This window comes from Trachurus japonicus, chromosome 16 (genome assembly GCF_045865225.1).
Source record: "Trachurus japonicus isolate A0001 chromosome 16, Traja_1.0".
Taxonomy (NCBI): domain Eukaryota; kingdom Metazoa; phylum Chordata; class Actinopteri; order Carangiformes; family Carangidae; genus Trachurus; species Trachurus japonicus.
The window spans coordinates 11,655,054-11,677,322 of record NC_140922.1 but is presented as its reverse complement, the minus strand read 5'-3'; the positions used below and the strand labels follow the sequence as shown (position 1 = coordinate 11,677,322).

The following is a 22,269-nucleotide window of genomic DNA, read 5'->3' as shown; positions in this document are numbered from 1 at the left end:
GTGGTGCTGTCAAACTATTCTGCAAACTGGATTTAAACTTGACTTGTCACTTTATGCTGTCAACAAAAACTGAGCAGTGAACCCTCATGAAGGATTTATTACACTGCTGTTGTATTAGACTGCATTGGTTTTAGCTATGTGTAGCTACAAAATGAACTGCCAACTGAATGTAAATTATGACTTCTACACAACAGCTTTTTAGCAGACTATTTATTTATTTATTAATAAGTAGCCTATTCCTGGATTTCTAAAAAAATGTGTTTATTATAATGAAGTAGTACCGTTCACACCAAATCTTGTTTTATTGTTGTAGTGACTCTTTGAAGGTGTGGCCAATTAACACTTTTATTTATGTAGGCCTAATAAAATCTCGGTTATTTAATAGAGGAAAGTAATAGTAGGTACTTCTCACCCCGAAAGTCACCATATAAATATTGGAAGTGTTACTTGATAACCTACTTTAAGAGATTAAAAATCCAATATGGGATCGATAGAAACCCACTGCTGAGCACCACACACACACATAGGCCTACACACACCAACGGGCTCCCATTGGGAATATTATCACAGAGATTTTTTTTTTTTTTTTGACTGGGGGTAGCATTATGATGATGAAGCTGGACCATGACAATGCGCGCCGTGTGTGTCTGACGTAGGCTGGCCGAGGAGAAAAACACAGACAGCCCTCCAACACTGTGAGATAGGAGGGGGGGGGGAGAAAGAGAGAAAGAAGAAAATTATATATGTAGGTAGGTAGCCTATGTAACAGGAGAAGCAGCGGATGGTTGTTTTCGGCGGAGTCTCTCTCCACACAGACGGAGGGCAGCGGTGCATGTGCGGCGGCGGCGGCGGAGCGAGGATGCACAATAGAGCATCTCACACACCGTGTTTAATTGCGGATTAGAGCAGGGGGGAGGGGAGGAGGAGGAGGGGGGGCACAACAAGGAAGGCAAGGAGCCGCTCTTTTATTATTAGGAGAGAAAGCGGAGAGGAGAGGAGGGGGGAGAGAGAGAGAGAGAGAGAGAGAGAGAGAGAGAGAGAGACGGAGACAGCGTGAGCCCCGAGACGGCACAGACCGTGGCGGGCGGGACGGGAGAGAGGACACCGACACCGACAGGCGGCGGCGGCGGCGGCGGCGGCGCTGCTCGGATGGTGTTGTTGTTGTTGTTGCTGCCCCGGACGCGACGACGATGCGGCCGCACTGCTGGGTGATGGTGGCGCTGGCGGGGACCATGTCGTACTTCAGCCCGGAGAGAGCCCTCGGAGCCCCGCAGAGGGAAGGTGAGAGGAGTCGGAGGAGAGGAGAGGAGAGGAGGAGGTTGCGGGAGGGAGGGAGGGAGGGGGAGAGAGAGGGAGAGGGGGGGGGATTGAAAACCTGTCAGTGATGCTGGAGAAAGGAGGAGAGAGGGGGGATGTAGTCAGTTATTATGAAAAGGCCTTTCTACTACATACTAGGTAGCTACTGTGTTATTAGCCTATGAGACATAATGCGAATTATTATTATTGCAGTAGCCTACGTGGCTGACTTAATCAACACAGGAGCGAGGCTGATTGGGTGATGGGTCGGGTAGCCTACCATATTTGCATGCAGTGATGAAAATATTGGGGGGGGGGGGGGGCGGGGGGTCGGGCCTCACATCGATGGCATTTAAAAACAGCATATATATTGTATGAATAGCAGCCTAAAATCGTCGGTCAGAGCGAGATATCCAGTCTATAAATAGCCTCCGCTTGGCACCGGAGATGATTTAGCCTATTAACCACTGCTGGCATCTTTATTTTTCTCAATCTGAATATGCCCCCCTCCCTCCTCCTCCTCCCTCCCCAAGATCTGGCAGAGTGCTGTGTTTGTGTAATGTGTGCAGTCATTGTATTGTGGTGTATTGTTTTGATAAGAGCTGTTGGCACCGGGGCTGGTGGAAAAGGCCCCGTGTTAGGTTCCTATTTATATGCAGTGTCTGTCTGGACATCTGTCTAGGGAAAGATGAAAGAATAGCACTGCACAGGAATTGTGCATCAGAATTGAAGCCACTTGTCATGTTTTGGGTGCGTGTTTGGTGCTACAGAGGGTCAGTTAGGTTTTCCATGTAGCCACCGTTTTGCAGGTGCAATAACCTGCATTTTGAGCAACAAATAGCTACATCTCTCTTTGTTCCATGTACTAGAGCCCATGTAGGACTGATTATTTATATCTACTGGAACCCAATGTACCAGCTTTCAGCTAGACAATTCACCAGACTACCTTCTGATATACAAGCGGTTTCATGTGCTGAAAATATTTTCCCTTTCCCTTTGGTGGGCTATTTGTTGCAACTTTTTGTGAGCTAGAAAATGAGAAGTAGCCTATTAAAAATATTAATTGCAGTGAAGCCTATATATTGATTTTACATACAAATAAACATCACATCCACGTGTATTTTTAGTGGTTTATTTACCCTCTTTTTACAATATTTATCAAGTTAGTAAATTATTCAATATAGTTAAAAATGTATGTATGCAGTGTTTACAATGTCATCACCTTGTGAATGAACATATTTTTGGATTTGTCTGAGGGACACAGAATGAAGCAGATATTTCAAAGCAGCACAGATGTATAAAAAGCATACGTTTATTATTTACAGGTACAGTTTTAGTAACAATATCAGTCTAACTGTTTGAGACAAATGAAAAGACTACTTGTTACTATTTTTTATTGAAATAGTTTCTCTGTTTTTCCTGTTTACTCTAATTGGACATTGTAATATTGTTGTTTTCATTGTCAAAAATGTGAGTAATGTGTTTCATGTATAGGTAATGTCAATGAATGTAGCCTTAAAGTTAAGTGGATATACTGTATAACTGTACATGAAATCTGCTAATGTTATTCCAGGAGCCTAAAATGCTGTTTTGTTTACACAGATGTGGAAGAGTTAGGCTGTAGCCCAAGTTACTTATATACAGTATGTACAGCCTATGTGCTTCACTATTAGAGGCAAGAGCCCAGCACCCGATGGTTTCAAGGTGTCATTGTTCCTCTCTCTCGTCGTCTGTTGTAAGTGATGAAGTGTTTGACGTGTTTTGGCTACAGTGTTTTAAATGAAACCTAGATAACACCTGAAGGGTATTTAACCACCCTGCCCTGCCCCTTTTCTTTTCTGCAGATGGTTCACTTCCCACAATCGACTACGTTGAGGTACAAAATATCAAATGTCCCGATCCCTCCCTCTCTCACCTGAGTAGTACACCTTCCTGATTTGAGTAATTCTTTTCCAGTCTCCAATCCTTCCCCAGTTAGCGCTCCTTTATTTTACCTAAATGACAACTCCAGCCACCCCTCCCCTGCTTCTTAACTGTGTTTCCTGAGTGGAATGCCATTTCTGATATTTCCCCCTCTCCCCATGCTTTTTCCTTACTGGAATGGTATATTCTCCCACTTTCAAACTTTAATTCCAGTCTCTGTTTTCTTTTAACGATTCAGACAATGCTTTGGATCTCGAACTTAGTTTCTTTTCCTGCTTTTTTACCCCCCAAATCCCTGATGCAAGCTGTCCATTGGGGTTCTCCACTGTGTCCCAAACCTGCCGCTAAGAAAACGCTCCAATGGTTTCCCTTTAAACAAAACACCTCTGTAACAAGATTTTACACTTTTCTGATTAATTGCAGTCTCTCTTTTTCACCTCACTGACTCAAACCTAACAGTGTGCCCCCCTCCACCTTATAGACCCACAAATACCCCGACTTTCTGTATTAAATCCTTTCCTCCCTTGTATTTTCTTCCTGTCTTCCTCTCAGTTTCTCAGACCAGGGCTGCATCCCTCTCTCCTCCACCTTACGTCGTCATCCTCATCTCTTGCTCGGGGCTCGTCTCTTTTGTTCTGCTGCTCCTCACCTGCCTGTGCTGTAAGAGAGGAGGAGTGGGGTTCAATGTAAGTCTTCCACATGTAAGAGATTTATTCATCTCTCTCTGCTTTCTTTCTTTGTTTTGTCACACCTTCCGTGCACGCCTGTGTGGTTTTTAGCTAGACTTGATGAACTGCAGGAGGAGTCACTATGGAAATGGAAACAGGAAACAGGAGTCAATGATTCCAAGCTAATGAAGTAGAAATGGTCAATAATCATCTCAGTCTAATCTTGACTAAGCCTCCATCTTTTGACCTGACAGTGTTGTTGTTTTGTGAGCAGTCAGCCTGTCATTAGTTCAGAGTGGCTGCTCTCTCATTGTCTGGCCTTGATACTTACTGCTAAATTCAACCTTATTATTAACGGAAAGAGGACGGTTTATTTTCTGTTTATACCAGTATTGTGACTTGTCTCTGTTGTTGTTGCTCAACCAGGAGTTTGACAATGCAGATGGGGAGGAGTGCTCTGGAGGCTCCAGTCCCATCCAAGAGGACAGCCTGTCATCATGTCCCTCGCTCCCAGAGGTCTACACCTTACCCGTCAGAGACAGGCCCAACTGCCCCGCCCTGCAGGACGGAGCAGGTAACAACCTTAAACAGCTCTCCTGTTTCCAGCTCTCACTTGAGCATAGCTTCAGTTTCATTTGAGGGGTTTTAATCTGTGTTCACATTGCGTCGCCTGAACCTCTGATGTGGATCCATTAAAGGTCTCAAACTGAGTGTAAAACCAGTAGCATTGGCCTCCTTACTCACCGTCACTGAAGTGGAAACTATGATCTGAGGAGATTCTGCATCATTGCTCTGCATGAAGAGGCCATGTTTGACATTTGGCTGACTTGCAGTGACAGAGTGAGAGGTTTGTGCCCACAGCCTCCAGAGCCATGGATGCTATCAGCTAGAGCTGCGAAGATTAGTTGATTAAATTAGTAGATGATAAACAGGAAAGTAATTGTCAGATATTTTAAAGAGTCTTAATCAATATTTGAGTAAATAATTTGTATAAAGCAATTACATCAAAGGATTTTTGTCTAAGGAGGTGTTTTGTGTCCTTAAATATTTTTCTGTTGACTGTGCAAAAATGTGTGGCAGGTTGTTTTTAAATGTTGACTAGCAGCAGTTCTGTAAATATTGTTTTTCCCAGAGTGTCTTCGTTTGAAAAAAAAAATGCTTGAAGCCACTGTTGTGAGATATTATATCATAAAACAGAATCACATGCTGACATCTGCCTGACCCTGATCTTTTTTTATTCTCTTATTCTTTGCAGACTCCAAGTCACAGTGCTTCAAAAGACACACTTTGAACTACCTTCAGGAGATAGGAAATGGCTGGTTTGGAAAGGTAAGATGACAACATCACAATCAGATATTATACGTTCTGTGAGTTGAACCATATCATACTGTAGATTTACTTTTTTTGCGTGCTGTGATCTGTTATATTGGTGACCGACTCGATCACAAGACCTTAAGCCTGTCTTCTTCACTTGAGTAATTTTCCATGTTATTATCAATCAATCTCTCCTAGGTGATCCTGGCTGAAGTGCTGTGTGACTGCAGCTCTTCTCAGGCTGTGGTGAAGGAGCTGCGAGTCAGTGCCAGCCCTCTGGAGCAGAGGAAGTTCTTGGCTGAGTCTGAACCATACAGGTGGGAGAAACTGCTGAAACTAGCCGATTTAAACTTTTTAACTTTTGTGACAACAATTGTGAAATGATTATAACTGGAGTATGTATTAGTATACTTAGACAATGCACACTACATTGTAGCAGTAAGTATGACAAAAGGGATATAGAACGGGACAGTTTAGGTTTTTGATGTGGGGCTGTGTGAGGCACTCATGTGTAGCTGGCACTCTCTGTCTGTCTGTCTGTCTGTCTGTCTGTCTGTCTGTCTGTCTGTCTGTCTGTCTGTCTGTCTATCTATCTATCTATCTATCTATCTATCTATCTATCTATCTATCTATCTATCTATCTATCTATCTATCTATCTATCTATCTATCTATCTATCTATCTATCAAGATTGATGCCTTTATTGTCCCATAGGGGAATTTTTTCTCATCACATGTGACATACAGTACACAATATACACTATCTATCTGTCTGTGTGTCTGTCTGTCATTTTATTATATCATCTATCAGTCTATTAGCTGTGTTTTAATCCATCTGTCTGATGTCTCTTTTTTCCTCAGGAGCCTTAAACATCCCAACGTCCTTCAGTGTTTGGGACAGTGCAGTGAGAATATCCCTTTCCTTCTGGTTATGGAGTTCTGTCAGCTGGTAAATACAGATTTGCCATTTTAATATAATACAGTAATAAACCGTATTTATTGGACAAAATAACACACTATGAATTTAAAAGTAACTATCATCTTTTCAAACACTGCACAAGAGGTGGGGCATGTTAAGCTAACCACCATTAATACTTGATATAGCATCTTTGGAGTTAATGTTAACGCTTGTATCACTAACAAATGCTGTTAAACAGCATGTAAGCTATTGCGTTATGTCTTTGTAGCAAGTTATTTTTCCTGGGGTTGTTGCATTATTAATGCCTTGTTTTAATGTCAGTAGCTCTGTGTATTATAGCTGCAGGAATAATGAATTATTAGAACTATAGATGTTCCAGAGTCACTGAAATCTGTTTTGCATCTGTACCATCGGTTTGTTTTCCTTCCCCCAGCCGGCTTAATCACTGACTGATTAAGAAAACCATATGAGTGGACTCTCAGGCCAAACAAAGACACAAGCAGATCAATTACAGCAACACAGCAAGAGAAGCCAAACAACACTGGAGTGCTCATAGGCTGCTATTACCCCGTTTGATAAAGTCTCCTATTGTCCTTTCCTCACGGATATTTTTCAGCCTTTTATATAGCCCTCGTTTTATTTCCTTGCCCTTCCTGAAGCACAAATGACTAACACAAAGGCTGCCAGCTCATTACCAATTCTCCTGCTGCTTTTGAGACTCTGTGATAGAAAACACCTAAAAAGGAGCGTATTTACTGCAGAAGTCACAAATATTGTCTTTGCCAGAGTAGTGCTACTGCCGGTTTTATCTCTGTAGTAAGAGAAGGACACAGACAGTTGACTCACACGCTTATTGCCTATCTGTCATTAATTCATCTTCTGCTTAAAGTCCACACACATTTCAGTTGCTGCATTATTGTCATGATGTACAACTAGGGTGACCTGAAGAGGTATCTGCGAGCCCAGCGCAAGTCAGATGGCATGACTCCAGACCTGCCAACCCGGGATTTGTTGACTCTCCAGAGAATGGCTTTTGAGATCACCTCAGGCCTGCTGCATCTACATGAAAACAACTACATCCACAGGTCAGTCATGACTTCACCTCCTTACGTCATCATCATCATCATCATCATCATCACCAAAGTGTTTACGTTTCTTTCTCTGTCGCTTTGGTAGGCTACATTTCTCACATCAGAATTGAAATTCTCAAAACTACTTCTTCACATCATTGTGTCACTTGTGCACAAAAAAAACAGTTTCTCATTTCTTTGAACAAGTTGCAAATGCTTTGGTACATCCATGTAAATGATTATGTACAATTCCCTGCTATTTCCTACATTATCAATTGCTTATGTCATGTTGATCAAAATGTATTATAATGGGTCTCTGTTGAATAGTCTCACCCCCCACAACATTTACGCATTAGTTCATCGCATAGGTCTTTACATGCAAAATGGTTGTTCTCATAATATGTCAAGCATATTTCTGTACATTTCCATTAGACCTTTTTTCTAAATGTGTCCTGAATTGGTAAATTGCTCCAGGTGAATCTTTACTTTCTCTAACGAAGGGAAATGTGTGAAGCATTAGATCAACCAATGATCAACCAGTTTTCTGAAATAGCTCAAAGTTGCGTCTCATGAGCCATCAACTGGCAAGTATATACAGTATATAGCCGGAGCAGAACACAATGTTACAACGTCTGACAATGGAAGGACAAGGAATTGGACTACAGCACTACATACAGTTTTCCCTAAGGAGATTGCAGTGCTGTTGTCTTTTCCTTTCTGTATCGCAATGACATGGTCTGTCAACAAATTACAGTACAGATACTAAAAGCGTGAATCTTGTCCAGTCTCTTGCAAGCAATCTCCCACAAACACTAAGGTGTAACTTACAATTTACAATAACTGTCATCAAAACTTTAGCTATACTTTACATCAGAGCATCCCTCCAGAGTACATTGTTATATTGACAACATGACTAAGCAATTTGACTGTCTTATCCGTACACAATGACACAGGGACTTGTCATTCTGGTGGCACTAACATGTTCAATGACACAGATATTTACTTTTGAGAGACTGGCTTTTGCAGGTAATCCATGGTGTTTTGCTATTTGTACGAATTGTTTTGGAAAGTGCACTTACTGTATTGCAAATGTCGAGGATGATTTGAGAAATGTACCAAACCAACTGAGAAAAACTGTAAACAAGATTGCGTGTCTCAGATCAATAGAAACACAATGTGTTCGAAAATCTTCATCAATTAGACGACACAAAACACTGAATAACAGGTGTGTCCCAGCATGAGCATTTTTTTCTTTTATGTTTTTTTTTGTTTTTGCCTTTATTCTGATATCGAGTGAGGGTGTGTGATATGCTTCAGTTGGGATTACACCTTTACCCCCATCCTCATGCTTGTGTCTACACTCTCGCTGTTGAATTTGCAGTGCATTTGTTTATTTGCAACACGTGTGGTCAAATTTATCAAGCTGTTTTAAGAATTTGTAGTGTGTGTGTGTGTATGTTGTTTTCTGAAGTTGCAGTGTGTTGAGCTCTCAGGGTCACCTTAATAGGGACAGCCAGAGGGTGTGTTTGTATGATTGATGTGATGGCTGATTTTTGGTGGTTGTTTTTTTTGTCTCTGCAGTGACTTGGCTTTGAGAAACTGCCTGCTGACCTCAGACCTCACTGTGAGGATAGGTGACTACGGCCTTTCACACAACCATTATAAGGTATGTGGTTGTCTAAACCATGGGATGTGTGTTTCGTCTTGTTTGGTCCCTATTGGTCTTATTTATCAAATTATGAAATATATCTAAGTCTCCTGTGTTTATGTGCAGGAGGACTATTACCTAACTCCAGACAAATTATGGATCCCACTGCGCTGGATTGCTCCTGAGCTGCTGGAGGAATACAGAGGATCTCTTATTGTTACGGACCAAACCAAGACCAGCAATGTGTGGTATGTATTAAACCCACTGCATCTGTTATACAGTGCTGCTGAATAGTCAGCATCAACAACCCGGAGTGGTTATATATCAGTTCATGAGGACTATGATCACACATGTTTACCTGGTATATGTATTAGAGTATGCTGTATATTGATCTTTATGTCTGTCGCTTTCTGTCTAGTAACGCTGTCCTTATTCAGCTATGAATCTAACAACAGTCAATGTCTATTTGACTAGGTTGATAAAAGACAAATAATACTTTGATTGTTGCTGTCTCAGTGCAAAAGAAGAAACCATACACGTCTTGACGCCCACCTAGCCGAAGTTATCGTAAATGTTGTGAACACTGAATGCTTTGAAACTGTGCAGGTATATTGTGTGAATAATATAAAATTCTCTTGGTAAAGTATCAGTTAGAGGTTGGATTTGGCCCAGAGTTACAAAATCTTGGACTGTTTTGTATCTTAATTTGAAACAGAGGGAAACTAAAGAGACAAAGGCAGCATTAAGCCAACCTCTGAAGATCAGTGTAACCCAGTGTAACCTCAATTTTGCTGAGGCAGAATCTGGAGTCCATCAGTCTGTCAGCAGTTTTAGCGCTATAACCAGGCCTAGTAATACCAGAGGGAGTGACAAGAGGACAAAAGCCCGAACAGAACTGAACCCTCTGGCTTTGATATTACAAACTCCACTTGAACGTGTTTTGTTGAATGAACCAACAAGAAACCATCCTGGGAACAAAACGCACCAGTAGAGGAGGAGGAGCGCTCTTCGCTCTCACAGAGGAAATTATGGCCTCAGTATCTTATTCCTTTTCCCTCTAATAATAACATAATAGAATATCTTTCACTTGGTTTTTTCTTATTATGCCTTGGAAGTCTGCTAGGAAGTGAGAGCAGTATATAAATAACGTGTAGCTGTAAAAGCATTACATAACAAGCTAAAAACTAAGAGGTCTGTTAGGATTTAGTCTCTCACCAACTCTGCATCTTTTTCTCTTTTAGGTCCTTGGGGGTGGTGATATGGGAGCTGTTTGAATTTGGCTCTCAGCCCCACAGACACCTGAGCGATGAAGAGGTGCTGACCTTCGTTATTCGGGAGCGACAGATCACGCTGGCCCAGCCCAGGCTTAAACTCTCCCATGCAGACTACTGGTCAGTGTACTTACCCGCTAATTGAATGGAGCAGAAATTATAATTATGCTAATGGGAAGCAATAATGCCCCAATTGTGTCTCCCTAAACTGACCTCCTCTCTCTTTATCTCTCGTCTGCAGGTATGAGATCATGCAGTCCTGCTGGCTCCCTCCATCTCAACGCCCCACTGTAGCCGAGATATTCCTCCTCCTCTCCTCCCTCCTGGCCGCTGAGCGAGGAATGGCGAGGGGGAGTGTCGGGGAAGAAGATGAGGAGGACGAGGAGTACGAGGAGGGCAGAGGAAGGAGAGGGGAGAGCGAGGAGTCATTTGAAAGACGCTGGGACTTACTCCGTCCACCTGCCTTCCAGACTGCAGCAAACGAGCGGCAAAGGGAGAGAGAGTACGCCAGGGAGGACAGAGACAACTCCTACCCCCTGCTGGACCCTGTGGGGAACTGTATCACGCCGTCCTCGTCTGAACTGGATGACATCCTGACTGTCACCGAAACTAGCAAAGGCTTGAACTTTGAGTATTTCTGGGAGAAGGCTCACGCCAGGCGAGGCTACAAACCTCTTCCTCCTCCTCAGCCAATCCCGACTGTGAATAACAACCACAGGCAGTCCTTGGACACTCCCACTGTGGTGCCGGTCATAAGCGCTCGCAGCCCCTCCCTCGCCAGCGAGTACTACATCCGGTTAGAGGAGCACACTCCTCAGGACAAGTCGCCGACTCTTAAAGGAAAGCCTCCGTCATCTTTCCGCTCTGAATCCATCGGCCCGGGAGACATGGAGTTGGTGGAGATTCGCAGTGGGATGCTGGGAAAAGAGCGAGTCCCTTATTGTTCCTCTGACAAGTGTGGCAAGGGTCTCCAGACGGTCAGATCCAGCGAGGTTCAGCTCCAGGTGCCTAACACGGGTGTGGCAGAGTTCAGAGACACTTCCAGCAGAGTGACTGACTTCTCTGTGGTCGATTTAGGGGACGATGATGAGGACGAGAAGAAGAGGGGCAGTGAGGCGGATAGAAAACTATCAACAAGTTCTCAAGCCCCAGTTCTCCCTCCCAAACCTCGCTCTATGTCCATGTCATCAGCCAACCACCTTCACTCGCGTCCCCTCCCCGCCCCTCCGCTCGGATACAGAGGACTGCCTCACTACACCATCAGCGGAAAAATCGAGACAGACCCCCACCACATGAGCAGCTGCCCACCTTCTACCTTCGATCACCTGGGGCTGCATCGCTCCCGACAGACTCTCCCCCCATCCCCGTCTCTATCCCCCTCCCTCCCGCCGTCGAGCCATCCAATTTACCCCCAACCTCCTCAAATGTGCCCTCCGCCTCTCCCTCCCCATAACAAACCGCAAAGAAACTGCCCGAGCTACAACACAGCTGATGCGTACTCGCGCTACAGCAAGCCGCAGTTGCAGAAATCCAACAGAGACCCACTATCCTGTGACCTGTCCGACAGAGAGAGCGTCAGCAGACATGCGGCGCCATTGCACAACTCCAAGGAGACGTCCCATTCGCGTGCTAAAAACTTTGACTCCCCCGTTCGTCGGGAAAACCCCTTGCGCCCGATTTATCGCAACCTACCCCGCTCTCAGCCCACAAACCCCCAGGTCGAACGGCAGTCTTCGTCCAGCCCCACCTACTCAGATGAGGACGACTCTCCCTTCATGTCGCCCGAGAGAACCGGCGGCGGCGGCGGCGGGACGACCGTGACGCACTCCAGCCTATCTGAGGATGCAGACCCGACTTCCTCGGAGCTCTTCTTCAGAGGAATGAAAAGGACTCAGTCACGCCTCGACACCATCCTGCCCGCCATCTGGAAGGAAGACGCTGAACTTCAGGCAGAACGCGTGGCTGCGGCCAAGAAATCCCCGATGCATTTGTTTCTGACGGAGATATCTACTGTGACGGACGCGAGTGAGTCCAAGACAGAGGCCTCGTGGGAGGGAGAGAAGGAGCAGAAAAGAGATGGAGACAGATGGGGGAACTTCGTGCTTCCCAACAGAGGGATGCGCCGCTCCCGGTCACTGATCACGGAGCTGGGCTCGGCAGGACAGTCGTGGGGACCAGAGAAACATATCAACAGGACAGGAGTTGAGCAGGACTGTACTGTCACTAAGGAATCTGTCCAGAGGGAGCTTTTCCTCACAGAGATCGACACAGGACGGATGGACGCGGAGGTGGAGGGAGGATCAGAGAGTGACCCAGTAAAATATCTCTATCCTGCAGGATCCAGATTGCGGCCCTATGTCTGCGCTCCGGGCTTTCCCTCATACACCGAGGCAGAGGAGGCTTATTCAAAGGGCATACGGAGGTCACGCTCTCTCCTCTCCGAGATCACCATCGGCAAACAGGAGTCTGAAGCACAGCAGACCGAGAACGAGCCAAGGAGAGCTGAAATGACCCGGGAGGAGTTCCTGAAGGAGATCCAGTCGGCAGAGACCTTTTTGACTGAAATCATATCAAGACAAAACGCTTCAGCGAACAAGAAGGAAGCAGAGTCGTCGTCGTCTTATTCTCCTACTACGCTATCACCTGAGTACGAGTCCATATGCATCGACCCAAACTCTGCTCAGACCATCCAGTTTCAGTCAGAGAGCTCCATACGAGCATCCAGCAAAGGCAAAGATGAGACACAAACTGAGGCCATCTACGCCCAAGTGACCAAACGTGCTAAAAAGAGCGAGGTAAAGGTTTCCGTGAGACCTGAGATCCCGATCCTGCACATAGGATCAAACAAACAAAATCTGAAACAGGACAGCCAAGGAAACAATGCTGACCACTGCCAGTCTGGCGAGTTTGTGTTTTCAGAGATAATGCCTAAGAACGGCTTACTGCACAACCAAACACTTGCATGTCAGAAAGAGGATGAGGAGTGCGTGGACGGACCTGCCTTACCTGCCAGAGGAGAGCAAACAGGTCTTTCAGAGGAATCTCCTGTTGAATCCTCGGAGACTGTTAAAGAATCCAACACTGTGATACTGCGTGAGAACAAATCGCTTTTTACAAACACAACAAATGCTGAAAAGGCTGCCGTCATAGGGAATGGTGAGGTAATGAAAGAGGACCTACGGGCCGCCAGTCCTGTGAAAGGAGATCACATATGTGGAAAGACTGTTACCACGTCATATGATGCCGAGAGAGAAAGTACCCACAGTGGTGAAGTTTATTCAGTGGACTCTACGGTGGCTGATTTAGAGAAAAATTCAGGTACGCAAAATGACAAGCAAGGTTTTGCGGAGACGAAAAGTAGCGACACTGGTCCAGACAAATACTGTCACGTTGCCCAAAAGGTAGCCACTCCTGCCGCCACTCCAACAACTCCTGACTGGGACCCGTCCTCTGACATCTCACTCGTCACCCCCACCGACTCGGTCCTGTCACCTCTGACTTCCAGCTCAGCCGACTGCCTCACGCCTAGCGACTCATGGACTGGAGGGGGAGGAGGGATGGGAAGCGGCGGGTGGCGAGCTCTGGGAAACGAAACACCACATCGAGACTCCGCCTATTTCTCAGACAGCGACTGGGAGGGCGACGGGGTGAACAGGAGGAGCAGCGACGGACTCATCGCCTCCAGGTCGAGCAGCAGTCGAGGAGGCGATCGGGGATTACTGACAGGGATTGAGGAAAAAACTGAAGAAGAGGGAGAGCCGGGGGAAAAGAGCCCTTTAAGAAATAATATACAGGTGTCAGATAAAATAGATGGAACGGGAGAAACTGTTGTGATTTGTGAAGCGAAGGGTGAAACATATCAAAATGCGTCTGAAAATGACAGCTCTCATTTAGGTGATGACAAAGATGCTCTAAGCAAAGGGCTGGAGTCAACACAGAGAGACGACTCAGGCATCTTCCACAGTGAAAGTAAAAAGTCAACACTGCTGAGCGATGATCCCCTGGCCAAAGACTGTGTCGACCTGATTGATAAGTTGTTCTCTACATTAGACGACGAACCGCTGAAAGGGCTGCCACACAGCGGCGGGTATCAGATAGACAACCACTACACAGATGGCATCGTCTCTCAGATAACAGACCGCAGACACCAGGACTCTGCCGATAATGACTTCAATCTACATTCCAAGAGCGTCGCCGACACAAATATTTTGATCAAGTCTGTATCTGGAGATGAGTCAAAAGACTGCATGTTGAGACCAAGCATCACCGATTCCACAAGTGTTAAAGAGGCAGATATCAATCTCTGTGCACTGGATTCACTCAAATACGGAGACGAAACTGTGGAAACCGTGGCACCGTCCAGCGTGGCCAACGGAGAGTCCAGATTATCTAAACTCTACGGCATTCAGACCAGTTACGTCACAGTTGTAGATGAAACGCCGTCAGCAGTTCCGGCAAGTGAGGATGGGAAATCTGCCTCTTGGGCTCAGGTGGGTGTCGAAGAGCCCAAGATACAGGAAGACGGGTCAGGGTTAGACCACAACGAGCTGGGCCTCAGAAACCTCTACTGCTCAGACAGCGGCGAGGACAATAAGACGACGGCAGACACAGAGAAACAGCTGGCTGCTGCGGAGATGAGAAACGCCATGAAGGAAAAGTCACCCCTGAGAGGAGCAGAGAGAGGGGTGGACTCTGGTAACGGTGTGGATAAAGACTCCTGCGAGGGGCTGGATGTGAAAACGAAAGAGTTATGGTGCGCTCTGGAGGAGGACGAAGACAGACCGGGATCTGTCGTGGTTAGAGGAGAGTTCGACTGCCACCGTTTTTCACAATCCAGAGACCTGCGGTTGTGGCCTGATGAAAATGACCAGTGGGCCTCTCCAGAGAAGAGGGGCCAAGATGTTGACCTCAGAGCTGAATTTTTCTCTGGCTTCAGTAATAACGCCTGGGAGGTGGGGGAGAGGCTCGTAGTGGGTCAGGAGTTTTGGGAGACTGAAGAAAACGACGAACTTGCAGGAAGTGAACCTCACCCCGCCATCTTGGAGGGTTCTGAGGAGACATGGAACGACGAAACACAAGGGCTAACTGCTGATCCGAGCATGAAGGAAAAGTGGGACGGCGACGAACAACAGGCTGCTGAAGAGATGCGCGTACAACAGGAGGAAAACATTGAGGATCTGGGAGAAAATGACAGTTTTAACAAAGACTCAAAACCAGAAATCTCAGATATTGAAGTGGAGAATATAGAAATCCCCGAGCAGGAGACCTTGCAGCAAGGAGAGAGTCAGATTTCATCATGCGCCGAGGCTGCCAGCGACAGGGAAGGTCGGCTAGACTCCACAGAGACAGAGGAGAATCAAAATTTTAACAGATGGCCTCAGAATCACCTCTGTGCGATCCAAAAAGAGGAGCAGACATCAGCTGAGCATGTCGACAAAGAAGTGGGGTCTAGTTTAGAAGACTACACGAGTCAAACTCTAGAGAATAAAAGTGTGAATATATCTATTTGCATCACCGAAGCTCCTCATGTGAACTCGTCAGACCTGGAAACTGTTGAGTCAGGCACAGACTCAGAGGCTGAAGTGAGGCCATGGCTTTCTAGGCATGACGTAGAAGAAAGAATTAGCGTTGTGAACGTAGATGGGGATTATAGAGAGATGTCACTTCCATCAAATTCCATCTCTTGTCCCGGTGACCTTGATGAACAGGAGGAAATAGATCCACAGGTCGACAATTTCAGCTCAGTCGACTTTCCAAGCCCTCCACCGAGCATAGACCTTGATGTGCAAGATGATAAATTGGAGAGTTTAGACGACTCTTTTCCAAGCCCGCCGCTCTCTGTTACTGAGGCAGAGGACTTTAGTCACATTAATCTTGATGACTTTATTGCTAGTGCCGAGACAGAGCCGTATATTTCCTCAGCTCACAACACAGATGTCTCAGAGCCACCGCGGCAAGAATCGCCACCTGCTACGACTCAGAGTAAAGGCATCTCAGCCAATCTGAACATCCCCTCCGTGCATATAACGCTGCATGATGACAGCGACCTTACGTCCAACACTGAAAGTCAGGATGAAGATAACAGCCCGTCCCTGAAAGCACCACCTGCCACCCCGTCCTCAACCCCAGCTCCCCTCAACAGTCTCCCAGAGTTACTGATCTCCGAGTGGAAAGATTTAGATGAGGAGCCCCTGGAGGATTTTGAAAAACTGGAGCAATTGTGCTGTATATCTGGAGACGAGGGGGAAACTCTGGGTGAGCTTTTCTTGGGGAACCTGGAGCTCCTGGAGTCTCTGAAGAAAACACCTGATCAGAGAGGCAGCGGTGCTGGCGATAGCGATACGAGTCGGGAGGTATGTGGCTCCTCTACTCCTGAGGGCGGCAGGGCGGATGTGATGGAGGTTGGGATTTCTGATATCTCTGATGCACCACCCATGATCCTGAATTCCCAAGAAAGACTGTCCCCTCAAGAGGAGAAGAGCGATATACTGAGGTCGTCAGGCCAAACATGTGATGTCAAAGACCAGGGGTCTCTCTCGAAGATGACGACGAAGAACGGCCTCATGATGCAGGCGAGTCTCGTCTGCTCTCAGGCGAACAGCGTCATTGTGTGTTACCTCCCTTAATCTACTCAACTCTGTTGATTCTGTTTTGTTTTCTTGCTTCAGGTGTGTGAGGAGAGGCTGCAGTTCTCCCTCAGTGAAAATGTGAAAACAAATGTGCTTTGGGGAACGACTGTTAAAGACTCAGTAATGCTCCGACCCTGGGGGGATCAAATAACAGAGAGCAGCGAGCTGGTCACTGTGAAAGAACAAAAAGAGGACGAGAGGTGAGAAGAAGGCTTTGGGACACACACCTTTGAGTTTCTGTTTAAATGATTCATTTAAAAAGCACGCACATTTACTTACACTGAGCCCTGAAAAATTATATTTTTGCATGCACATGATGACACCTGTTGTGCACCCGTACATGTTCAAGTTTTAATTAGTTTCCCTCTGCTTCTTTTGCTGTTGTAGCCAAGAGGAGCAGGAAGTTGTCCCCAGCATTCAGCCTCAGATCGAGTCTGATGAAACTAAAAATGAGCCGCTCACTGTGATTGAACAGCCTGAGGTCACGCCTCAGCCCACTGCAAACCAGGCTATGAAAGGTACCTGCAAACTGCATCTATAACAATTCACTCCAAAGCTGACATTCATTTTGATAGATGAACATGTCCCTTACATTTTCAGTTGGCCTTTTATGAGTAATGATGGTAAATTATTCCCTCTTAAGAAATGTCTTTGTTTTTATTGTATCAGCTCTTCTCCATTGATTTAAGCTTCCTCTTTTGTTAACCTGAGTTTTTTCTTTGACCGCAGCCAGTAATTTCCGCACTGCCTAACCACAACCTAACATTAAGCTAAATTAAGGTATTTCCCCTGCTGGATGGCAGCATTGTAGGGAACTCTTTTTAAGGGAGGAAACAGAAACTTTGAATTATATAAAGAGAAACAAGAACACTTTTTTTCATTCTTTTAATAACATATTGAACACAGAACAAACAAACCCCTAAATAAATTTGTGCATAATCAAGTATCCTCAATGGAAAGAGAGTAAAAATACAAATAGTGGATGTCAATATCACCTTCTGACTCTTAAACGTATTAGTAAAGGTGATTCCTGTTTTTCTTTAAAAGATTACACTATTTTTATTGTTTGTTTTGTTTTAGTTTACTCTGGTTATTTTGGAATTTAAAAAATGAATGTAATCTAATTGAAATAAATATTTATTTGTCTAATTTGTTGGACTAATGCTTGCTTCCAGTAAGGTGAGAGTTAGTCGTGAGGTATTCTTCATGTTTGACATCTCCTCCCTCTCTCCTTTTCACAGCGAAACTTGCTCGCCTGTCTCTCGCCCTCCCTCCTCTCGCCCTCACTCTTCCTCTCACCCCCACCGGGAAAGGAGGATTTGGGGACGGAGCAATAGGAAATCGGATCGGAAGGCGAAGAGGCCTGTCGTCAGGAAGCGACCCCGACGATGAGGAGGAGGATGAGCACGAGGACGAAAGCTTCCGGCGGGTGATCGTCGTCACAGAAACAGACGTGGACAAACGTGTCGGACTGAGGAGTCTGCTGAAGTCCCCCAAGGAACCGATGGACAGAGAAAGGGACAGAGGACGAAATGTGTCCTTTTTTGATGATGTCACGATATATCTTTTTGATCAGGTATGTCTCATATATTTCCAGTAATTTACAGATCAAATTAAATGTTATAAAACAGGACCTGACTTTTCTGCTTCACTGTCACAGGAAACGCCAACAAATGAGTTGGGCACTTCAGCACCCACTAGTCCGGCCTCAGTGTCTGTGAGAAGCAGCAAGTTGGATTTACATGGTAAGTTCATCAATATCAGATACAGACCGATCAGGTGACAGAACCAGTCAGTAATCTATTACTTTGGTCCAGACAGAAATATGTGAACACCTGTGGTTTTTGCCATTAAATGTACAGAGACCCTCAGTGTCCAGAAGATGAATCCCACTGACCTTGTTGATCCATTAATATGCTAAACTAACACATGCATATACAGTACCAAATATTGGACCTGCTCCACATCAGCATGTTGGCACGGTTACTGTGAGCATGTACACATTTAGCTTTAAGCTCTGCTGTGTTTGAGTGCAGCATCACAGAGCCACCAGCATGGCTGCGGACTCTTACTCCTATTAGACTACAGCAATAAGACGCATTAGTCCGAGATATGTTTCCTTCTTTACATGAATCATCATCACACAGTCTCCACCTTGAGCTGCAGAGTGACGTAATAAAATCTGACAGCCTCTAACTCATCCCCTCTCTCTGAAATGGAAAACCCTCAGTTCAACCGTCTCTCCAAACATGCAGCAAGAATTAATCTTCTATAATTATCCCCCTCCACTCTGTGACATGTGGCACTGAGCAGGGACATAAATCCTGTGATCAACAATGCAAGCCTAAGCTGTGTTTCCCAACACATTTTCATTTGCTCTTTTGACTTCCGTTCTCCATCTCATTTCCCAGCATAATGAAAGTTTGGACTCAGAATTTCCTCTGGGCTCTGCATATACAGAAATGTAGAAATACCAAAATTAGATGCTTTCATGATCTTTTGTAGCCTGAAGAGTTGAGACTTCAAAGTCTCACAAGAAGAGACTGTGTTCCCTATTTTTAACTGAAACCCATCTTACATTGCTTCAGCTTGATTTTATTAATACATTTAGATTATTGGTTTATTTTTTCCCCTTCTGCACTAATGTCTTACTGTGTGTCCCTGTCGTGGATGGATTATGAGACAATGGGCGCCTGGCTGGGACACATAGTAGCACAAATCCCACACTGACACAAAACAACATTGTTTGTAGCTGTTTTGAGGCTTTTCCAGTCTCTTTCAGTGATATTCTGCGATTGAACCAGAACGTTCTCAGTGTTGTTTAAAAAATGACCTATAAACAGTTCAAAAAAAAGTTCAAAATTGATGCAGCAGAACCAGATATATTGTCGTTTTTGTTCCTTGTCTTACCCACAATTCAACACAACTGCACATAGATAACGTAGCTTCAAGCAAGCCTCAAGTACAGATGAAGAGCAGACTTCAGAGGTCTGGTTACATCTCTTCTTTCTAAGTGACACCCACTGATATGTTTTTGTTTTGTTTTGTTTTCACTTCCAAACTTGTAGTCTTCAGACCAATGGACTCTGAAGTAACATCATATGAGGCAGTTTATCAGATTCCACTCATCTGTCTCTGGAGCCACACAAATATTTCATCCAACTTTTTTCATATAGCCTGAACAATGATAAACCTCTGATGTGTAAAATCGATGGAGTTTCCTTTTAACAGTCACTTTGAATGGTCTCTTGCCCGTGGGGCCCCGACGCTTGGGCCCCTGGACGTGTGCCTAGTCGGCCTGTTAAGTGATCCACTCCATGGTCCCAGTGATGAGGCAGTTGTCAATGTCTTTGATTTTGTTTGCTTCCTTTTGTTTCCTCCCATCAGGGCCGAACATCAAAAGCAAAGAATCAAAAAGGAAAGAGGATTTATCAATCAAACCAAGGTCGCCTGTTGGGGCCAATCCAGTGATGTCATCGCGCTTCACTGTCAGCCCCGCTGACGACCCCCACTTGGTGTGATGTTAGGTGTCATCATGAGAACCTTTAGAGCTGAACCCTCTTGGACTGGCCAGTGAATTAACCCCAACAACCAGCCATTGACCCAAAGGCTATTTTTTTATTGAATAGGCAACTGAAAGAATGAGACTCCCGTTCTAAAAGCTGGACACATTCCAGGTTTTACCAGCGACAGGATTTTGTATGACAGGAGCTGTTGTGCTCCTGCCTGCCATTGTTTACAGAGTTTATTCATAGCCTTCGGCTACAAGAAGTCTTTGGAAAAGGCAGCATATGCTAGGAGAAGAGGAGCCTGGAGCTTTGTAAAATCTGAAACAGATTTGACAGCTATGCAGTGGGAGTCTTGCTGTGTACCAGCTTACCTTCTCGTTTTCTGCTTCATTCTGTTGTATTATTCCCCTGATGTGCGGGGAATGCACTTTCTTTAGTCATTCGTCTGTCTGTAAATGCTTGGATTCCAGTCCTCTTTATCAAAGACGTTGTTCATTGCAGTCAGTTGTTCTTGTAGGCAGCAGTTTGGGGCAGAAATGGCTTGACTCCTGTATTTGAGAATTCTCATCTACATTTGTACAAATATCATAATACAAGTGTATACAATATCATTTTAGAGCTGTTTACTTTTAGATGTATTCTTAGACTGCACGGAAAATGAAACAAGCTGTTTCTTAATACTTTTAGTTCTATGAAGCATTTTCACATTATTTATTATATTTATTTATTTTATTTTTACTCATTTATGTAAAGCTGGTTTCCATGCAATATTTAATTTATTTTTGTTATTTATTTATGTAATTATTTATTTATTCACTTACTTATTTATCAATCAGTTTATCTGCTTTTGTGCAATTAACATATATAAACTTAGGTATCATTTGTTTGGGACAGAATGCATCTAGGTTATCTTCTCTAAGATCTTCATAACAAATAAATCAAAAATATTTTCCCAAACGTCTTAATTGCTAAAAAAGTATTTTGTATAATTTTACTTGTTAATATATGCCAATCTGTATGGAACTATGTCCTGTAATGTTTCATTATTTTCCAATGTCTATGGATTTTTAGCTGTCTTATTATTCTTTTACCTTGTTTAATGACAGTTAATGTAGCTTAGCATGAAAAATCGAAGCCTTTCATCAGTAAATAACTTCATTTGTTTGTGTATCTGTTAATTTATGCCATTTTCTACTAATAACAGTCCATCATGCAGTCGAAGTCCAACTAGTCCATTTGTTTAGTCTGTTTAAATGTTGGTTTAAAACCTGTATTGTTTAAAGAATGGTTTTCAAGGGATAATGTATAAAATAAGGGGAAATAAAAACTACAAAATGTGAACCTCTTATTGAACTGTTTCATGACAATAAATCGTATTGTTTTGTAATCGTAAAGTGCTGTATTTCTGACAAATAAGACCTGTGAAACCCATGGGCCTTTTCACTTGTGCTGGTGATGTGCGGATCGATACTATCACCAGTCTGCACCAGTTCAATCACCAGTTTCCTCACTGTAGACAGTTATTTTACTATTTACAGGACCTATCCCCCGCCGGTTGGAAGGGACTACATCTGTTTTTGTCTCTGAGGCAAACTATGGTTGTGTACAAAAATGCGCCCCTACCATACACACTCAGCTGAACTCTGACCGAATGAGAGCAGGAGTATTAAAGTTGGGATGTTATTATTGAAAAAAAAGTGTTTCTAATTAAAGAATAAGAAAGATAATCTGTGATTTATTCATTGCAATCTCAGAGAACTTGCTACTGCTTTAAATGTGAAATCAAATGGTCAGTGTAGTCTCACAACTATGTTCTAAATTAGCAACTTTCCATAATATCATAATGCACTTTTTAAAGTATTGGATTGGAATTAAAATCAGTGGTATTGCACATCACTGCTTTATGGGGCCCAATTAGCCTGGGCTAAATGTTTCTTAATAACATGAAAACATGTTATATATGGGGCCCTTACAATTTTCCCTGCTTATGCCCTTGCCCTCTTAGCCCACTTAAATCCCTTATG

The 22,269-nt window shown here is 44.3% G+C and overlaps 1 protein-coding gene across 2 annotated transcripts; it reads left to right on the top strand.

The window, feature by feature from the left end:
* The first annotated feature begins 1,008 nt into the window (after positions 1-1,008).
* Positions 1,009-21,586, top strand: lmtk3 (lemur tyrosine kinase 3). 2 transcript variants are annotated; one of them, XM_085801418.1, is made up of 16 exons: positions 1,009-1,281; positions 3,772-3,905; positions 4,314-4,461; positions 5,143-5,216; positions 5,400-5,518; positions 6,061-6,148; positions 7,055-7,203; positions 8,770-8,854; positions 8,963-9,084; positions 10,078-10,227; positions 10,349-16,679; positions 16,776-16,936; positions 17,124-17,254; positions 17,978-18,312; positions 18,397-18,481; positions 20,124-21,586. In XM_085801418.1, the coding sequence occupies exons 1-16, from the start codon at positions 1,191-1,193 to the stop codon at positions 20,255-20,257; spliced, it is 8,337 nt and encodes a 2,778-aa protein (XP_085657544.1). In that variant the 5' UTR covers positions 1,009-1,190; the 3' UTR covers positions 20,258-21,586. The 2 variants fall into 2 exon arrangements, with proteins under 2 accessions (XP_085657544.1, XP_085657543.1); XM_085801417.1 differs by having other exon boundaries at positions 3,772-3,920.
* The last annotated feature ends 683 nt before the right edge of the window (positions 21,587-22,269 follow it).